Raw genomic sequence first — 16,632 nt, 5'->3', positions numbered from 1 at the left:
TAATTCTGTGCTTTTTTTTTGCATCTATAAAAAGTGATAAATAAATACTATTTATACATTACTTTTTATGGATGCACAAAAAGCACAGAATTATACAGTCTTATATAATACCTGGTTGATTGGTAGAACCTGTCATATTCCCCAGGGATTGGTTCAAATTCCACTTGTGCAAATACCAGGTTCAATTACATTTTATTGTTGGTGTGGCATTTTATTTGACTCTCTGAATAATTTTTTGTTTATTTTATACATCAGTGCGACACTTGAACTTGTCTACCACTCATAGGTTTTTGCAAATTATCGTTTCATTTGTAAATAAATTTAAAATAAATCGATCAATGAACAATCGTCAGCTCAGCTAACGTGATACTTGTGAATGCACGCGAATAACTAAATTGATTAATTTTAAAACATATCATTTGAATATATTTTGATACATTAAAAAAAATATATATATATAATATTATTTAAACATTTTAAAAACTTTCCTACGGACCCCCTGCAATTACACCACTGACCACTAGGGGTCTGCTGAAAAACTGCACTAGACGGTACCGTATGCAGTGGATAGCGTAAGTGTGTAGTACGCCATTTGGGACACAGCTTTAGCATTTACTTTCCGAAATGTGTTTTCGGAATAGAAGTAATGTAATGAGTAAATGTACCGCACGCAGACCAAGTAATCGATAATGAGATTCGTTGAGTATTATCGATTTTATCGAATAGTTGTTGCAGCTCTAAATAGAACCCAATTAAACAAATGAAACAAAAAGATTATACTTGGTCATTTATTTATTGAGGAAAATGATCCAATATTACATATCTGTGATTGGTAAAGGTGTGTGAACCAATATCTGGTGTGACCCCCTTGTTCAGCATTAACTGGAACTAAAGTATTGCGGTAACTGTTGATCAGTCCTGTACATCGACTTGGAGGAATTTTGGCCCGTTCCTCAGTACAGAGCAGCTTCAACTCTGGGATGTTGGTGGGTTTCCTCACATGAACTGCTTGCTTCAGTTCCTTCCACAACATTTCTATTGGATTAAGGTCAGGACTTTAACCATTCTTTGGTAGAACGATTTGTGTGCTTAGGGCTTCACAGATGGGGTAAGGTGTTTTCCTTTCTCCAAACATAGCACTTTTCATTTAAACCAAAAAGTTCTATTTTGGTCTCATCCATCCACAAAACATTTTCAAAATAGCTTTCTGGCTTATCCATGTGATCTTTAGCAAACTGCAGACGAGCAGCAATGTTCATTTTGGAGAGCAGTGTTTTTCTCCTTGCACCCCTGCCATGCACACCGTTGTTGTTCAGTGTTCTCCTGATGGTGGACTCATGAACATTAACATTAGCCAATGTGAGAGAGGCCTTTAGTTGCTTAGAAGTTATCCGGGGTTCCTTTGTGCCCTTGTGGACTATTACAGGTCTTGCTCTTGGTGTGATCTTTGTTGGTCTCCACTCCTGGAGAAGGTAACAATGGTCTTGAATTTCCTCCATTTGTACACAATCTGTCTGACTGTGGATTGGTGGAGTCCAAACTCTTTAAATATGGGTTTTATAACCTTTTCCAGCCTGATGAGCATCAACAACTCTTTTTCTAAATCCTCAGAAATCTTTGTTCGTGCCATGATACACTTCCACAGACATGTGTTGTGAAGATCAGACTTTGATCGATCCCTGTTCTTTAAATAAAACCGGGCACTCACACACACCTGATCGCCATCCCACTGATTGAAAACACCGGACTCTAATTTCCAGCTTCAAATTAAACTGATGATCCTAGACGTTCACATACTTTTGCCACTCATTTGTTTAATTCGTTTCTCTTTATCTACTTTTAGGACTTGTGCGAAAATATGATGATGTTCATATTTATGCAGATATATAGAAAATCTAAAGGGTTCACAAACTTTCAAGCACCACTGTAAGTACTTTTGTCGTTCCTTTCCGAAGGATTCAAATACTCACAGATTTTTGTTATACACGTAACAAGCTTGTTTCTTTTTGGGGGGTTAAATTACGTTTGCTTCTATTTTGTCAGAGTTACTCAGACTTGAAGGCAACCGAAACACAGGACTAAGCAAGTACACTGGAGTTGTCACTAGTGGGCTAGCAGGCTAGCTAATGAGTTATCCACCCTGAAAATCTGACGTTTCGAACATATGACCATCCAGGAATTTGCAAGTAATTTGATTCAGTGGTCTCCTTTAAAGGATTGCGGTTGCCCCATGCTCAGCATCCGGACTAATCCATTTGACTATATTGTCCAGCTCAGGGTGGCTGAATGCCCTGGAGGTGTGTGTCTGCTGCTGGGGAGATCCCCTGTGTCTGAAAGTGTGTGTAAACAGCAAGAGCTGACGAAGGACCCGACACGATACCTCAGACATAAGGCGTCCTTCTGCTGCTCCTTTGATTTGAGAAGAGCTGCTGAGTAAATGGGATTTGGAAGTTTATACCCCCCTCCCGTGTCTCTGTGCTGGCCATCTCAGCTGGCCTTTGTACGGGTCAGTGTAGGCCACCACCCCCATGCCATGTATCCTTTGTCCTGACACTGGCTCTTTCTGTTCATTTCGTCATGATACATTGAGTGGCAGCAGGTTCGGTGGATAAAATTACTGTGATACGCTGTAAGCCTGGAATGTTGGGGTATCGACTTAATTGGGGGTTATTTTGCACTGATATTTTATATACACACACAGTACTGTGCAAAAGAAATGCTGTAGAACAAAGATGCCTTCAAAATAAAGAAATTAATTGTTTCTATATTTAAAAAAATACCCGTAAAGAGCACTAAAAGGTAGTAAATGAAAGTCAATATTTGGTGTGACAAAAAATAAAAATGGTAGTCTCTGCTACAGTTTATAAGGAAATGAGCTGTGAGTGTGATTGTGCATCTTGCAGAAACAGTCACGGTTCTTCTGGAGACTTTAACTGTCGCAATTGCTTCTTATTTTTGCAGCAAAACCCAGCAGCCTTCATTGTGTTCAAACATTTTTCTGTAACATTTAATTTTGTGCAAGAAAACTAATGTTTGGAAATCTAAAATGTTTTTTGTACTGACTCGATAATGTAGAAGTCATCAAACAAAAATCTATAACAAAGTTTGTACTAAAAACATTGGGTGCCTAAAACGTCTGCACAGTACTCTGTGTGTGTGTGTGTGTGTGTGTGTGTGTGTGTGTGTGTGTGTGTGTGTGTGTGATTGATTATAATGCAGTGTGTTGTGTTTAGGCTTATGCCCAATATAATATACAGAAGTTGTAATTCAGGCGTGTCGGGTGTTTTGCATTGGTGTTTCACTCTGCAAAGAATCGTAGCTTAGCAGTCGATTCGTTTGATATTTCTTATAATAAGGTTATTATAAATCATATAATATTATTCAGCCTGGTTTTAGGTGCTTTTACTCATTTCAAATTTTTGAATATTTCCTTTCTGTATAGGCAGATAACTTTGCTTCTTTCTAGAAAAATAATCTGCCAATCAAACAAGACCATTTCAAGCTTAATTAAAAATATGTAAAACAAAAAAAAATAGGTTTAATGTTTTAAAAAAATTTTTTTTAAAATTTTTATAATAGGAAATATTAGATACTTTTGATTATATTCAAGATATTTCCACCTGCTAAGATGGTATATTTTGCCGTGCAGGACGTTTCTGAAGGCTACATGTTGGATTCTGAATGAATATATAAATATAAATTGCATGGTTTTTTAAATATAAAACATAAACCGAAGGCTATTATAAATTTGTATATTAAGAATAAACATTTATTAATACTTATAAAAATTTTTTGCAACACTACTGTATATGGCAGTTTGATAGCAAACCTATATATCATGATACAGATTGTGTATCGTATAAATGTCTTCAAGAATCGAGGCTTTGAGTAGTGTGGGACTTCCTGGAAGTTGGCAGTTTTCGTTTATATATCACAGAAAACATATTATTATTATTATTATTGGTGGTGGTATTTGAGGAAGTATCAGAGTATTCTTCTGTATTAAGGAAGAAATTCTTGTTTGTGGTCAGAAGAAATCACATTTTAAAAGAAATAGTGTACATTTCTGCGACATCAGCAAACACTAAGTCTGAACAAACCAGCCAGGGGCATTTGATAGCCTCCAGCAGTTGGTGTCATGAAGACACCTGTTTACGTTGGCCCACCAAACAGATGGTCGGCAGATAGATGACCCTGAGGAGCGACTGGGCAGCTGAGGATCAATTAGAAAGTCACCATGAGTCAAGCAGCGTGGCCACTCCGTCCAGCTTCGCAGTCAGCCTGATCACAGCATATTTAGGCTTTTGTTCAGGTGTATGAGTACTGGTTCATTTTCCAAATTCTTTGCACCAGGAGCTGATTACACCATCTTGCTATTGATTATATTCCAGTAATCAACACGTTGTACTTTATTCCCCTTAAAATGCAACGTAATACCATGGCGATTTGACAACAATTACTCGTTTTTTTTTTTCCTCATAGTGTAGTTATAGCTGTTATAAACACTCACGCCCTCAACCACAACTCTACAGTTGAAACCACAATGCGTTCAGGGTAAAAGTAATTTTTCTGAAGACTTTGCCCATGTGCTAAAATTGAAAGGAACAGCGTTTACCTCTTTGCTGTTACACAACACTGCTAGTCAGAGCTTCTTTTTTTTTTTTACATTTATTTATTGAAACTGAATCAGGATGTTGTGCTTGAGATTTCCACAGTGCTGCAGTCTATATATAGAGAGAATTAACTGTTTTTTGAGACAGAGTACCTGTCAGCGTCTTCCTAAATGAACTACTGAAGCAATGCTCTTTTGTGATCATCTCACTGGGTGTTATTTTGTATATCCACTTATTTCAGGTTTACTGAACTAGGCCTGACTAGGTTCAGTTGTTGAAACTGATGGATGCTTTTTTTGTGGCATGATGTGCCATTGTAAGTGTGCAAAGCTTTAAAGAAAAAAAAAAAACCCCACAAAGAACAGCAACCATGGAGGACATCTTGGGACTAGACTTAACTCACTGACGCATTGTCGTGAAATGAGCATATGTTTATATAATGATGCAATACAGGGTCAGGAACTGATGGGAATATGCTGCGCACGTATGTCGATCCGAATATATTGATCAAAAAAACATGATACCTTGATACAACGGCTGAGAAAATGCGTAGCGCATAAGGTTGAACGTGTAGAGCGGTGGTCACCAACCCTCTTCCTTGAGATCTACCTTCTTGCAGGTTTCATCTCCAAGCATAATCTAACACACCTGTTTTTTAGTTGATCAAGAACTTCTTAAAGCAGTGATTAGATGGTCAGGTGGGCACGGTTATGGTTGGAGCTGAAGTCTTCAGGAAGGTAGATTGAACAGGAACAAGGCTGGTGTTCAGCATATGTTGTAATTAATTAATTAATTAATTAATAAATAAATAAATAAATACATACATACATACATACAGTAATTAAGTGTCATTTTACTCTCATTGATCTCTTGGCTTTTTGTACACCCTGTATATAATAATATTCTTTTTTTTCTTTTTTTTAATAAGTAGTAAGAATAATAATTATTTAAATGTTAATAAAAATCTGCTGATCGAAATATTAGAAAAATAAAAACTGGTTTAGTCGACATTCTGACTCATCCCTAAACGAATCCCTAGATGGTTAGATGAATACCCCCTCTGTGGTGTTTGAGTGTAGTGTGAATTCAGTATGTAATCTGTAAATAGGATATAATGATGTGGTACAACGTAAGATATATAGACTATGACAGACTAGCGGAATTATGGAACTCGTCAATGTTTCATGTCTGTAATTAGTACAAAATGGACATCTTAGGCATGTTAAAATATCGAATATCGTCAAAATGATCTAGCGTTTCCGATTAAAAAGGTGACTAGAAACCAAATATAAGATCATTAAACTTGTTTCTGGACATATTTTACTATTTTAAAGCTTGACATTTCCTTGTTCTATTGGCAGACAATGGTGCAAATTTAAAGCATTAATTTCGTCAGCGAATCGAAACGATCAGCCAATAGGATAAGAAAATGTAAAGGTTTTATAATCTAGGTTTATTGCAGTATCTTAATAGGAAATAGTAGATAAGGTTGCCTAGATTCAAGATATTTTCACTTGTTAAGATATGTAAGGGTGTAATGATCAGATGATTTGGATCGGTGCATGGACTTAAAAGGCAACGGTCATAAAATCACTTATTATTATTGATTATAATTGCTTATAAACGTATTAACCAAAAAAAAAAAAGACGGGCAGCTGGTGTGTGAAAGAATAATTCATATTTTTAACTTGATGTGTGTGTGTGTGTGTGTGTGTAACATGTTCTGTTCAGATAAGGATTCATTTCATATTGTAATATTGATCAAATAAGGGTGGCGTGGTGATGAAATGCATGAATGATATTGATGTATATTTTCTAGATTCTTGTTAGCATGTTCATATTTAATCTGATTGCATCCTTCTTCAGCTGACATGCGTCAGAGCAGCGGCTCTCAAAATGGGGTCTCTGGGCCCTGATGCACTATCGGCCTTTATGACTTCATGTCTTTTGATATGAATGGATTTAATCCAGACCTCAACTTAAAAACACTTCAAATTAGAGCTAAAGTCTTATGTTGGTGGAACGTTAAAGAATTTAAAAAAAAAAAAAAAAACAAACAAAAAAAAAAACACTTTTCCAATAAATAGCCTAAATATTGTTGTACATATTGAAATAATGAATTTATTTGTAGAGTTGAATAGGACTGTGTTCTTGAAATAAATTGGTGATAAGGGGATCTGTGGAATTCATTTCAAAATGGCTGCACAGGGTGTAAGAACACCTGCTTTAGAGGATCTCAGAAGTTAAGCCAGTTTTAGTTTTTTTTTTTGTTTTTTTTTTAAACCAGGCTCACAAATTTGTATTTTATTAGATTTTTTTCCCCCCGTTACCTAGCTCCTTCCGTTACCTCGTGTTTTTATGGTTTCTGATTTGAAATATCAGCACAGAAGGAAGGTGTTAGGAAGTCGTATGAAGACTCCAACTGCTTTGATGTTGTTCCAGGAAAACAATTTCAAAAAGCACAGCTTGTGTGGTGTGTTATTCCCAGCAGTGCGATGTGAGAGATGGGTGACGTCTCAGAAGAGGAAGCAGAAGACGGAAAGCTCATACTGGCCTCTTTTCTCAAACGTCATATTGTGGAAGTGTGTCTCAACAATGAAGATGTCTTTTTCCTCTATAAGTAGGGAAACACACTTATTGTGTGGAGTTGTTCAGATGCCCCCCACCACACAGACACACTTCGACCCCTCAGAGCAACCCCACCCCCCCATCCCACCCCACCCCAACCCCCCCTAGACACACTCTCTCTGTCCATCATTCTCCCTTTCTCTCCCTAGCGCTCACTTTTTTTTTTAAAAGCAACACGCAATGCTTTTAACATAATTTGGCCTATTGTTTAGCTGTGACCCAGCCCCCCAAGCTTCTAGTCAAAGAAAAAAAACCACAAAGAAGGGTGAGCCACTGTAGTCCCTCAACTAGCCAGGTGTTTCCCACTGTCGGCCTGCTCCCTAATGGCCGAGGCCTCGTGCTGCAGCTGCCTGCTCAGGACCTCTTTTGTGTGGCTCTATTGTTGGCCACACACCCCTTGTTGATTCATGGGCCGCACGAGGGAAGACCTTTTGGAATGACAGCCACTGGCTTATCTGCACGCTCCCCCAGTTTGAGTGCGTGTGTATGTGTGTGTGTGTGTTCCATTGTAAGCCGGCTGCGCTCTCATTGGTCCACGAGAAGACTCACTAATGGGGGAATGGTAGACATTGTACCTCCATCTGCTCCAGCTCTCATTGTTTAAGCCGCCTTCTGCAGAAAAAAGATCTATGGTGCAGACTCTCTCCCTCAGTTGAAGCAAGTGTTTGAAGGGCCGCTGCACCACCAAGCTTGGAACGCTGGTTCCTTTTGGACAGCATAGAAGCACACAGGATCTCTAGTTTGAATGAGACAATCCACTGAGACAGAGCGATATAGGATACAAGATATTTTTTTTTACTACTTTTACTCAAGGAACTTTCCAGCACATGCTTGGGACGGTGTGTCCTCATTGGTGGTGAGTGTGTTTCACTCTTACATATATCTCAGGTTATATGATATTATGCTTGCATTTCAACTGGAAAGAGCATAGGATTTGCATGGAGCATAAATGAATGGGAAATGCCCATCAGTAGGCTTATGATAGTGCTACATCTTGATGGTGTTTCCATCTCACGCGTTGCAAATTTGGCGTAATTTCGTAGATTACCAGTTCCTATATATAATAAAGTTATACGAGACATGAAGTCCTCCTGTGTAGATTGCAGGTAGTATGTTTTACTTTCAAATCCTGTATAGGAACTGCTCTCAGATGTAGATCATCCTTTAAATATGGTCTAAGTCTAAACAAGTGATGGAAGATGTCTGGGCTAGTGCTAAAAAAAAAGAAAAAAGGGACATGATGTTTTTATTGCCTCTACTTATATACTGCATGCTATAACTTGTAGAGATTTACTAACTGTTAAAACCAATCATTTTTTGAATGCATGGTATTTGTTATTGGCATGAATGAAGGGGGTTGAGAATTCTGCGTGTACCCTAGTTGGGACATTTGGGAAGAGAACAGGGTTACCGGTCTACATGGCCGTTACCGTGGAGGGGACATATTTGCGCTCTGGGGTTAAGACAAGGTTTCTGATTGTCACGTGACCACTTTGAGGCGGGGCATATGCAGCAGGCGGCTGTATTGAGCAGCACGGCAGAAGCAGGAGGAGGACACCAGTTGCTGTTCCCCCGTGGCCTCAGCAGACATCTGTTGCCCTGCTGGCTGCATCCCACCGGCCCTCACCCTTGCTTTTGTTTCAGGAGAAGCACAGACAGCACATCACCCCCCCAAACAGCCCCTCCAAACACCCCCAACACACAAACACACAATAACGGCCAGGACATGCACTGCCTTAGGGACCCCGGGCTCCCTCTCTGCATCTCTGTGGGTTTAACTCTTCTCCATGCCTACGCGCACACCCCAGGAATAAAACGACATGTGTTACATATTCATTACCGCTTCATCAACGACACGCGGCTCGGCCGGACTTGGCCGGCTCGCTGGTGGCTGGTGGAGTTTGAAAAATGCCAACAAATCAAATGGAAGCGACGCTATTGGTTGGCAAGCTGCCATCTAGACTGCATCAGCCAGACTTTCCCTAAAATTCCCTCGAAAAAGAAACTGAAGTCTTGGGCCAGTTATGTCACTATGAGTTGGCTGAGTTGGCTAATGTCATTTAGCGCATTTGACATTTTTTTTTTTTAAATTCTGATCCTTGGTGTGCATTTGAATAAAAATAATAACCATGTATATTAAATAATCTTACATTTTGGTGACTCAAAAACCAGCCATTACAAGTTTAGAGTCCAGTATTTCTGGAGTGCCACAATTTTAAGATGAAAAACATAATTGACATTGTGAGAAATATATCAATAATTACAACGAATATATAGTAATAAGAAATAAAGTATAATTTAAACATACTACCTAAGCTTGTTGACTAAACCGAGCTTGTTTTGTGTATGATTAGTCTCTTATATTTTGTACTAATTTGCATTCTTTGTGAAGAAGGAGGAAGATAGTAGGCCTAGACAAAACATTTTGTCTGGCTTTTGTGATACCTCTTTATACAGATATACATATGCATACTGGAAAAAAAAAAAAAAAAGTCCAAATATGCATAGGCTTGCCTAAATCAGGTAGCTGAAGGGCTGGGCGATAACAAAAATATCATATCACCATACTTGAGGACATTTCTACGATACACGATGTGTATCATGATATATAATTTAGCTCACAAACTATATGCAAAACAGTAATAAAGTTAACAAAATAAAACATTTAAACTGAGTTTGACGATATGGTTTTCAGATTAAGTAAAAAAAAAAATAAATAAAATTACGTCAAATCAACGTTATCCATTCAGTACCATTTAATTTGAAATGTTTAAAAATGTAAAAAAAAAATAAAAAATACATCACCATACCAACGAAAAGTGTATTCCGTAATCATTTATCACGATATCAATATTATATCGATATTTCGCCCAGCGCTAGGCTTTTAATCTGTATGTATGCTGAGGGGCACTGACAGAGTAGTGGCAAACACTTGTGTTATGCCAGGACAAGTCACTCACCTGAAACACCTTTCCTGTCCAGCCTCTCTTCCCCTCAAATCCTTTTGTTGGACCAAACGAAACTATTCCCGCTCTGCACTGGCATTTGGAAGGAGCGTTGTTTAAGCAGCTGCAACCTAGCAACAGTTGGAGACTTTCCAGGCCGCCCTTTGTTTGGCTTGTGCCCCTTCCCCAACCCCCTTCAAATTCAGCTACATCTTATTAAAACTGGGAATGTGCTTCTGCCTATGTAAAGTGACCCGGTTATCTCTGTTTCCTTCTGCTATCTTTCCACAATCAACACAAATTCTAAACTGAATAGCAGCCGTGTATACATTATAGCATTTTCCGAATAGCTGAAAGTATGATTTACACTTTCCTGTCGGGTTAAACATTGAAATGCCAAATAAATCTAGATTTGATTGTTTACATAAAGTCTAATTCATTTAAATGTCAGTTTCCTGATTTATATCGCTGAACAAACAGTAGCCTCAGTATTAGTCATTTATATTCATCTATAACCTGAAGCTTCAGAAGGTGCTGCTTAGAGAACTCATTTACTTCTAACCCTGATCTAGCTTTGTTTTAAATGCTTCTGAAGACATTTATCAGCCAGATCAAGGACTATAGACCTCTAGGAGTGAGCATTAGACCAACTGTGTCTTTGTTGTTCATAGTTGTCGTTTGTTTTTAAGTGTGATCTCTTTTGTCCCTCCAGGTTCACATGACAAGAGCAGTTTAAGGGGTGAGTAACAGTTGGTCCAGAGGTCAGAAGAGGTCACAGGCAGCACGGCGCTGAATGTCCATGACAGCTTCATGGGCCTGAAGGACCATCTGGATGATGGAGCAGGCCACATCCTCGACCTGGGGCTGGATCCGGACTATCTCCATGTGAAGGCTGTAGACCGGCAGGTCGGTGCAGATGCCCTTTCCAGAATGGACAGGGGCTCATTGGACACCAGCGAGGAAGGAGCACCCAGCTCTGGGAGATGTCCTTCTTCGTCCCGGGGTGACTCTGAGGACAGCTGTGGATCTGATGGCGAGGTGGAGCAGGGCTGTACTCTTGCTCCAAGCGACAGATCAGCTCGAGCTGTACATCCGCCACTTTGCCGCTCTCCATGTCTGGATCTGGATTCCCCAGGGCTGCCGGAAGTGACGCAGGATAATCCAAACACTGAAAATTCTCTAAGGGAGTACCAGACCAAGTTGGAGTTCGCTCTAAAGCTAGGTTATGCTGAGGACTTGGTCCAATTGGTATTAAGCAAGCTCGGGTCAGACGCGCTAATCAATGACATCCTAGGGGAGCTGGTGAAACTTGGAAGCAAGTCAGACAATGACAGTGGCGCGACGACTTCATCCACTTCCACTTCTTTGTCTTTAGCGTCTTCCGGGTCATCGTCGTCTTCAGCATGTAGCTTCTCAGACTCGACCGATTTGCGATGCTCTGAATCGCCAGCACAGTCAATCCTGGATGACAAGGATAACCTACGCCCCATAGTTGTGGATGGAAGCAATGTAGCCATGAGGTGAGCATCAAAAAATGCAAAAATCCCACATCTTATATTTTATGGTTATACTTTATCTTTGAAGAACTGTAGTACACATCATACCAACAGGTTACTCCCACTTATTTTTGTACTGGTTCTTCCTTACATCATAAAGCTCCAGGTGCACTTCAGGTTGTTGGGTATAATATCAACATTGTACATGTCTGTTATCCATGCATGTTATACATGATATAATCTGGCAACATTCTTATTTGTTGTGTTATTGCTACAGACTACAATATGTTTGCAGTAAATCATATTAAAATCCCAATCCATTTCTCAATGCAATTCGATTCAAGAACAGCACTGATTCAGTGCGCTCGCTCTCTCTCTCTCTCTCTCTCTCTCTCTCAAAAGTATTGAACACGTCAACATTTCTTTCTGTAAACATATTTCCAATGAAGCTGTTCACATGAAATTTTCACCAGACATCAGTACTAACTCAAGAAATCTGGAAATATAAAGAATTCACAACATTAAAGTCCATAAATAAAGTTGTGTGTAATAAAGTGGAATGACACAGGAAAAAAGTATTGAACACACTAAGGAAAAGCAGTTCTCCAAGGCAAGGTAAGGCAAGGAACCAGCTGAAATCTGTAAGTAATTATACCCCCTATCTGTGCAAATTAATTTCAGCTGGGTTAGTAAACTGATGGTCTATAAAAAGGCTTTTCATTACCAGGGTGTCACACAAGAAACATCTCATGATGGGTAAAAGCAAAGAGCTCTCCCAAGACCTTCACAACCTTATTGTTGCAAAACATATTGATGGAATTGGATAAAGACGTCTTTCAAAACTTCTGAATCCACCGGTAAGCACCATTGGGGCCATTATCTGCACGTGGAAGCAACATCACTCCGTCATCAACCAGCCACGCAGAAGAGCTCCTCACAATATTTCTGACCAGGGATTCAGAAGAATTGTCGGAAGAGTAGCTCAAGAGCCAAGGACCACTCGGAAAGAGCTCCAGAAACACTTGGAGGCGGCAGGTGCCATCGTCACAGAGAAAACAATAGGCAATGCACTCCACTGCTCACGCTCACCACGCAAGATTCCATTACTAAAGAAAAGGGATGTCGAAGCTCGTGTAAAGTTTGCTACAACTCATTCAAGCCTATGAAATACTGGGAGAATGCAGTCTGGTCAGACGAGAGCAAAATTTAACTGTTTTCCTGTCGTACTACACACCGTGTTTGGAGAAGAAATGGCACTGCGCATCATCCTAAAAACACTACACCAACAGTGAAGTCTGGAGGTGGAAACATCATGGTGTGGGGCTGTTTTTCATCGCATGGTACTGGCAGATTTCATATAATTGAAGGAATGATGAATGGAGCCCTTTACCGGGAGATTCTTGAGAAGAATCTGCTGCCATCCACCAGGATGATGAAGATGAGACGTGGGTGGAGCTTCCAGCAGGACAACGATCCAAAGCATACAGTAAAGGAAACTCACTCGGTTTCAGAGAAAAAAAATCAAGGTGTTAGAACGGCCCAGTCAATCACCTGACTCGAATCCAACTGAACATGATTTAAAGACAATATGTTTAGAAGAATGGGCCAAAATCACACCTGAACACTGCGGCCCATTAATTTCTTCATACAGGAAGCGTCTTGAAGCTGTCATTACAAACAAAGGCTTCTCCACTGAGTATTAAATACATTTCAGTTAGCATCTTCAATATTTTTTTTCCTGTGTCATTCCACTTTATTACACATAAAATCATTTATGGACTTTAATGTTTGGATTTCCTGAGTTAATACCAAAGTCTGGTGAAAATTTCACGTGAATAGCCGCACTGTAAATACGCTTACTGAAAAAAATGTTGACACCTTCGATACTTATATTTCCCCCAGTGTACCTTGTACCACATAACCTCATGCACACAGTGACTCAACGAGTCTACAGAAGAAAAAGTGGAGAAACAACGTCACAAAGCTGGGAATTTTAAAACAGATTAGGAACAGATTTGTTCTAAAAAAACAAACAAACAAACAAACACAAGAACAGTGTACTGGATATTTAATTCCCCATGACTTAACAAATGACAAATAAATGTATAAAATGAATGATTGGGGCAAGTTATCATTATGCATAGAGTGTGTTTATCAAGTGGTTTATGAGCATAACAGAAACATGGCCATGACTAATTGTTTAAATAGCTATTACTATTGCTGGATTCTTTTTAACTTTGAGAGGACGCACTGTACTTTTGCATCTTAATATGATTAAAGTTTTATACTAAATAGCAATTATTTTTGCTCAGGATTTACACGTTTGCAGTACAAATATGCAGTGAATCAGTCATTTCAACCGCAGACGCTAACTAGCGCTTACTTGATGTTTCCATGTGAGAATTAGGGGATGCACGAGTAGATTTATTTTGTTTTTCGAATACAGTCCTGACTATTCTGTAAACAAAAGAAAAGCTCTTGGCTTAACTGATTTCAATTCACACAAAAAAAGTCAATTAAAAGTCTCTTCTGTAGGGTATCGCCCCATTACATCTACATAAAAAAAAAAAAAAAAAAAGCATAAAACATAAACCCAAAGGTATCAAATTACATTTCTAATGAAGAACTGAGTCTTTCACACGTTGTTTCACTGCCTTATCAAACAACTTGTTACTTCAACCCCCCGTGAGACCACCTTGCATGTTAATGACAATGAAGGTTGATTAAAAATAGCCCAAAAAAGATGCACATGCCTATATTTCCTTTTCAATTGCGAGGTGACAAGACCTGTTTCCGTTAAAGTCTTAACGGAAAGCGCAGGTGTGCTCTGCTAGTTTGCATTGCTGAGCGGTTGGAAGTAAATACAAATAAATGAGCACGTGCTAGCTCGCTCTCCAGAGCAGCAGGAAACCCACCGTTGTTTACTGAGACCGCAGAGTTAAGTGTGTGATGGTGCATGAACCTTGTTTATCTTTTATCCTCATATTCTGTTGTTCACGATTTTATCATTTATACCACAAAACCCACCATACGGATCTACTGTATCGCGTTTCCTCTTCAGGTGCTCACAAGTCCTGCTCCTGTGCCAAGTTAATTCACATTTACATACTGTAGACTACACTGAATGTTACCGTGTCCCCAGACCAGATGTCTTTCACTCGGTTTTGCTGATGGTTCCGTTCCATGTTTATTGTTGTTTGTAGCTAAAAATTTGAGTGCTGGCAGAAAAGGATTTCAGTTTAAAAGGTAGAACTCTCTAAAAGGTAGAATATTATATATATATATATATATATATATATATATATATATATATATATATATATATATATATATATATATATATATATATATATATATATATATTTTTTTTTTTTTTTTTTATTTTCCTTGGAACTTACTAACCAAAACCTTGGAGCAGCTCCACACATTTACCCCAAATAAAAATCCCCAAGATAAAAGTGGGATTTCACCAATAACATTGGTTAATTTACTTGTGTAGCTAGCCTAGCATGCAGGTTCTGGACATACGGTGTATCCAGAAAGTATTCACAGCACTTCCCTTTTTCCACATTTTTTGTTACAGCCTTATTCCAAAATGGATTCAATTCATTATTTTCCTCAAAATTCTACAAACAATACCCCATAATGACAACGTGAAAGTTTGTTTGAAATCTTTGCAAATTTATTAAAAATAAAAAACAAAAAAAGCACAAGTAATCACAGCCTTTGCTCAGTACTTTGTTGAAGCAGCTTTGGCACCAATTACAGCCTCAAGTCTTTTTGAGAATGATGCTACAAGCTTGGCACACCTATTTTTGGGAAGTTTCTCCCATTCTTCTTTGCAGGACCTCTCAAGCTCCATCAGGTTGGATGGGGAGCGTTGGTGCACAGCCATTTTCAGATCTCTCCAGAGATGTTCAATCGGGTTCAAGTCTGGGCTCTGGCTGGGCCACTCAAGGACATTCACAGAGTTGTCCTGTAGCCAGTCCTTTGTTATCTTGGCTGTGTGCTTAGGGTCGTTGTCCTGTTGCAAGATGAACCTTCGCCCCAGTCTGAGGTCCAGAGCGCTCTGGAGCAGGTTTTCATCACAGATGTCTCTGTACATTGCTGCATTCATCTTTCCCTCGATCCTGACTAGTCTCCTAGTTCCTGCTGCTGAAAAACATCCCCACAGCATGATGCTTCCACCACCATGCTTCACTGTAGGGATGGTATTGGTCAGGTGATGACTGGTGCCTGGTTTCCTCCAGACATGACGCTTGCCATTCAGGCCAAAGAGTTCAATCTTTGTCATGGTCTGAGAGTCCTTCAGGTGCCTTTTGGCAGACTCCAGGTGGGCTGTCATGTGCCTTTTACTGAGGAGTGGCTTCTGTCTGGCCACTCTACCATACAGGCCTGATTGGTGGAGTGCTGCAGAGATGGTTGTTCTTCTGGAAGGTTCTTTTATCTCCACAGAGACACGCTGGAGCTCTGTCAGAGTGACCATCGGGTTTTTGGTCACCTCCCTGACTAAGGCCCTTCTACCCCGATCTCTCAGTTTGGCCAGGCTGCCAGCTCTAGGAAGAGTCCTGGTGGTTCCAAACTGATTCCATTTACGGATGATGGAAGCCACTGTGCTCATTGGGACCTTCAATGCTGCAGAAAAGTTTCTGTACCCTTCCCCAGATCTGTGTCTCGATACAATCCTGTCTCGGAGGTCTACAGGCAATTCCAGACTTCATGGCTTGGTTTGTGCTCTGACATGCATTGTTAACTGTGGGACCTTATATAGACAGGTGTGTGCTTTTCCAAATCATGTCCAATCAACTGAATTTACCACAGGTGGACTCCAATCGAGTTGTAGAAACATCAGTGGAAACAGGATGCACCTGAGCTCAATATTGATTGTCATGGCAAAGGCTGGGAATACTTATGTACATGTGCCTTTTTTTGTTTTTTATTTTTAATAAA

At 39.5% G+C, this 16,632-nt stretch overlaps 1 protein-coding gene across 1 annotated transcript in view; it reads left to right on the top strand.

Annotated features, from left to right (window-relative positions):
- Window positions 1–16,632, top strand: part of LOC108259022 (probable ribonuclease ZC3H12C) — a 31,976-nt gene that overhangs the window by 6,349 nt on the left and 8,995 nt on the right. The window contains exon 2 of the mRNA XM_017458135.3: window positions 10,899–11,706. Coding sequence (XP_017313624.1) covers window positions 10,997–11,706 — 710 coding nt within the window. The 5' untranslated portion in view covers window positions 10,899–10,996. The remainder of the gene's footprint in view (window positions 1–10,898; window positions 11,707–16,632) is intronic.

This window comes from Ictalurus punctatus, chromosome 26 (assembly GCF_001660625.3).
Source record: "Ictalurus punctatus breed USDA103 chromosome 26, Coco_2.0, whole genome shotgun sequence".
In the NCBI taxonomy this organism is placed as follows: Eukaryota; Metazoa; Chordata; class Actinopteri; order Siluriformes; family Ictaluridae; genus Ictalurus; species Ictalurus punctatus.
The sequence above is the reverse complement of the archived record's forward strand: the minus strand, read 5'-3'. Positions and strand labels throughout refer to the sequence as shown.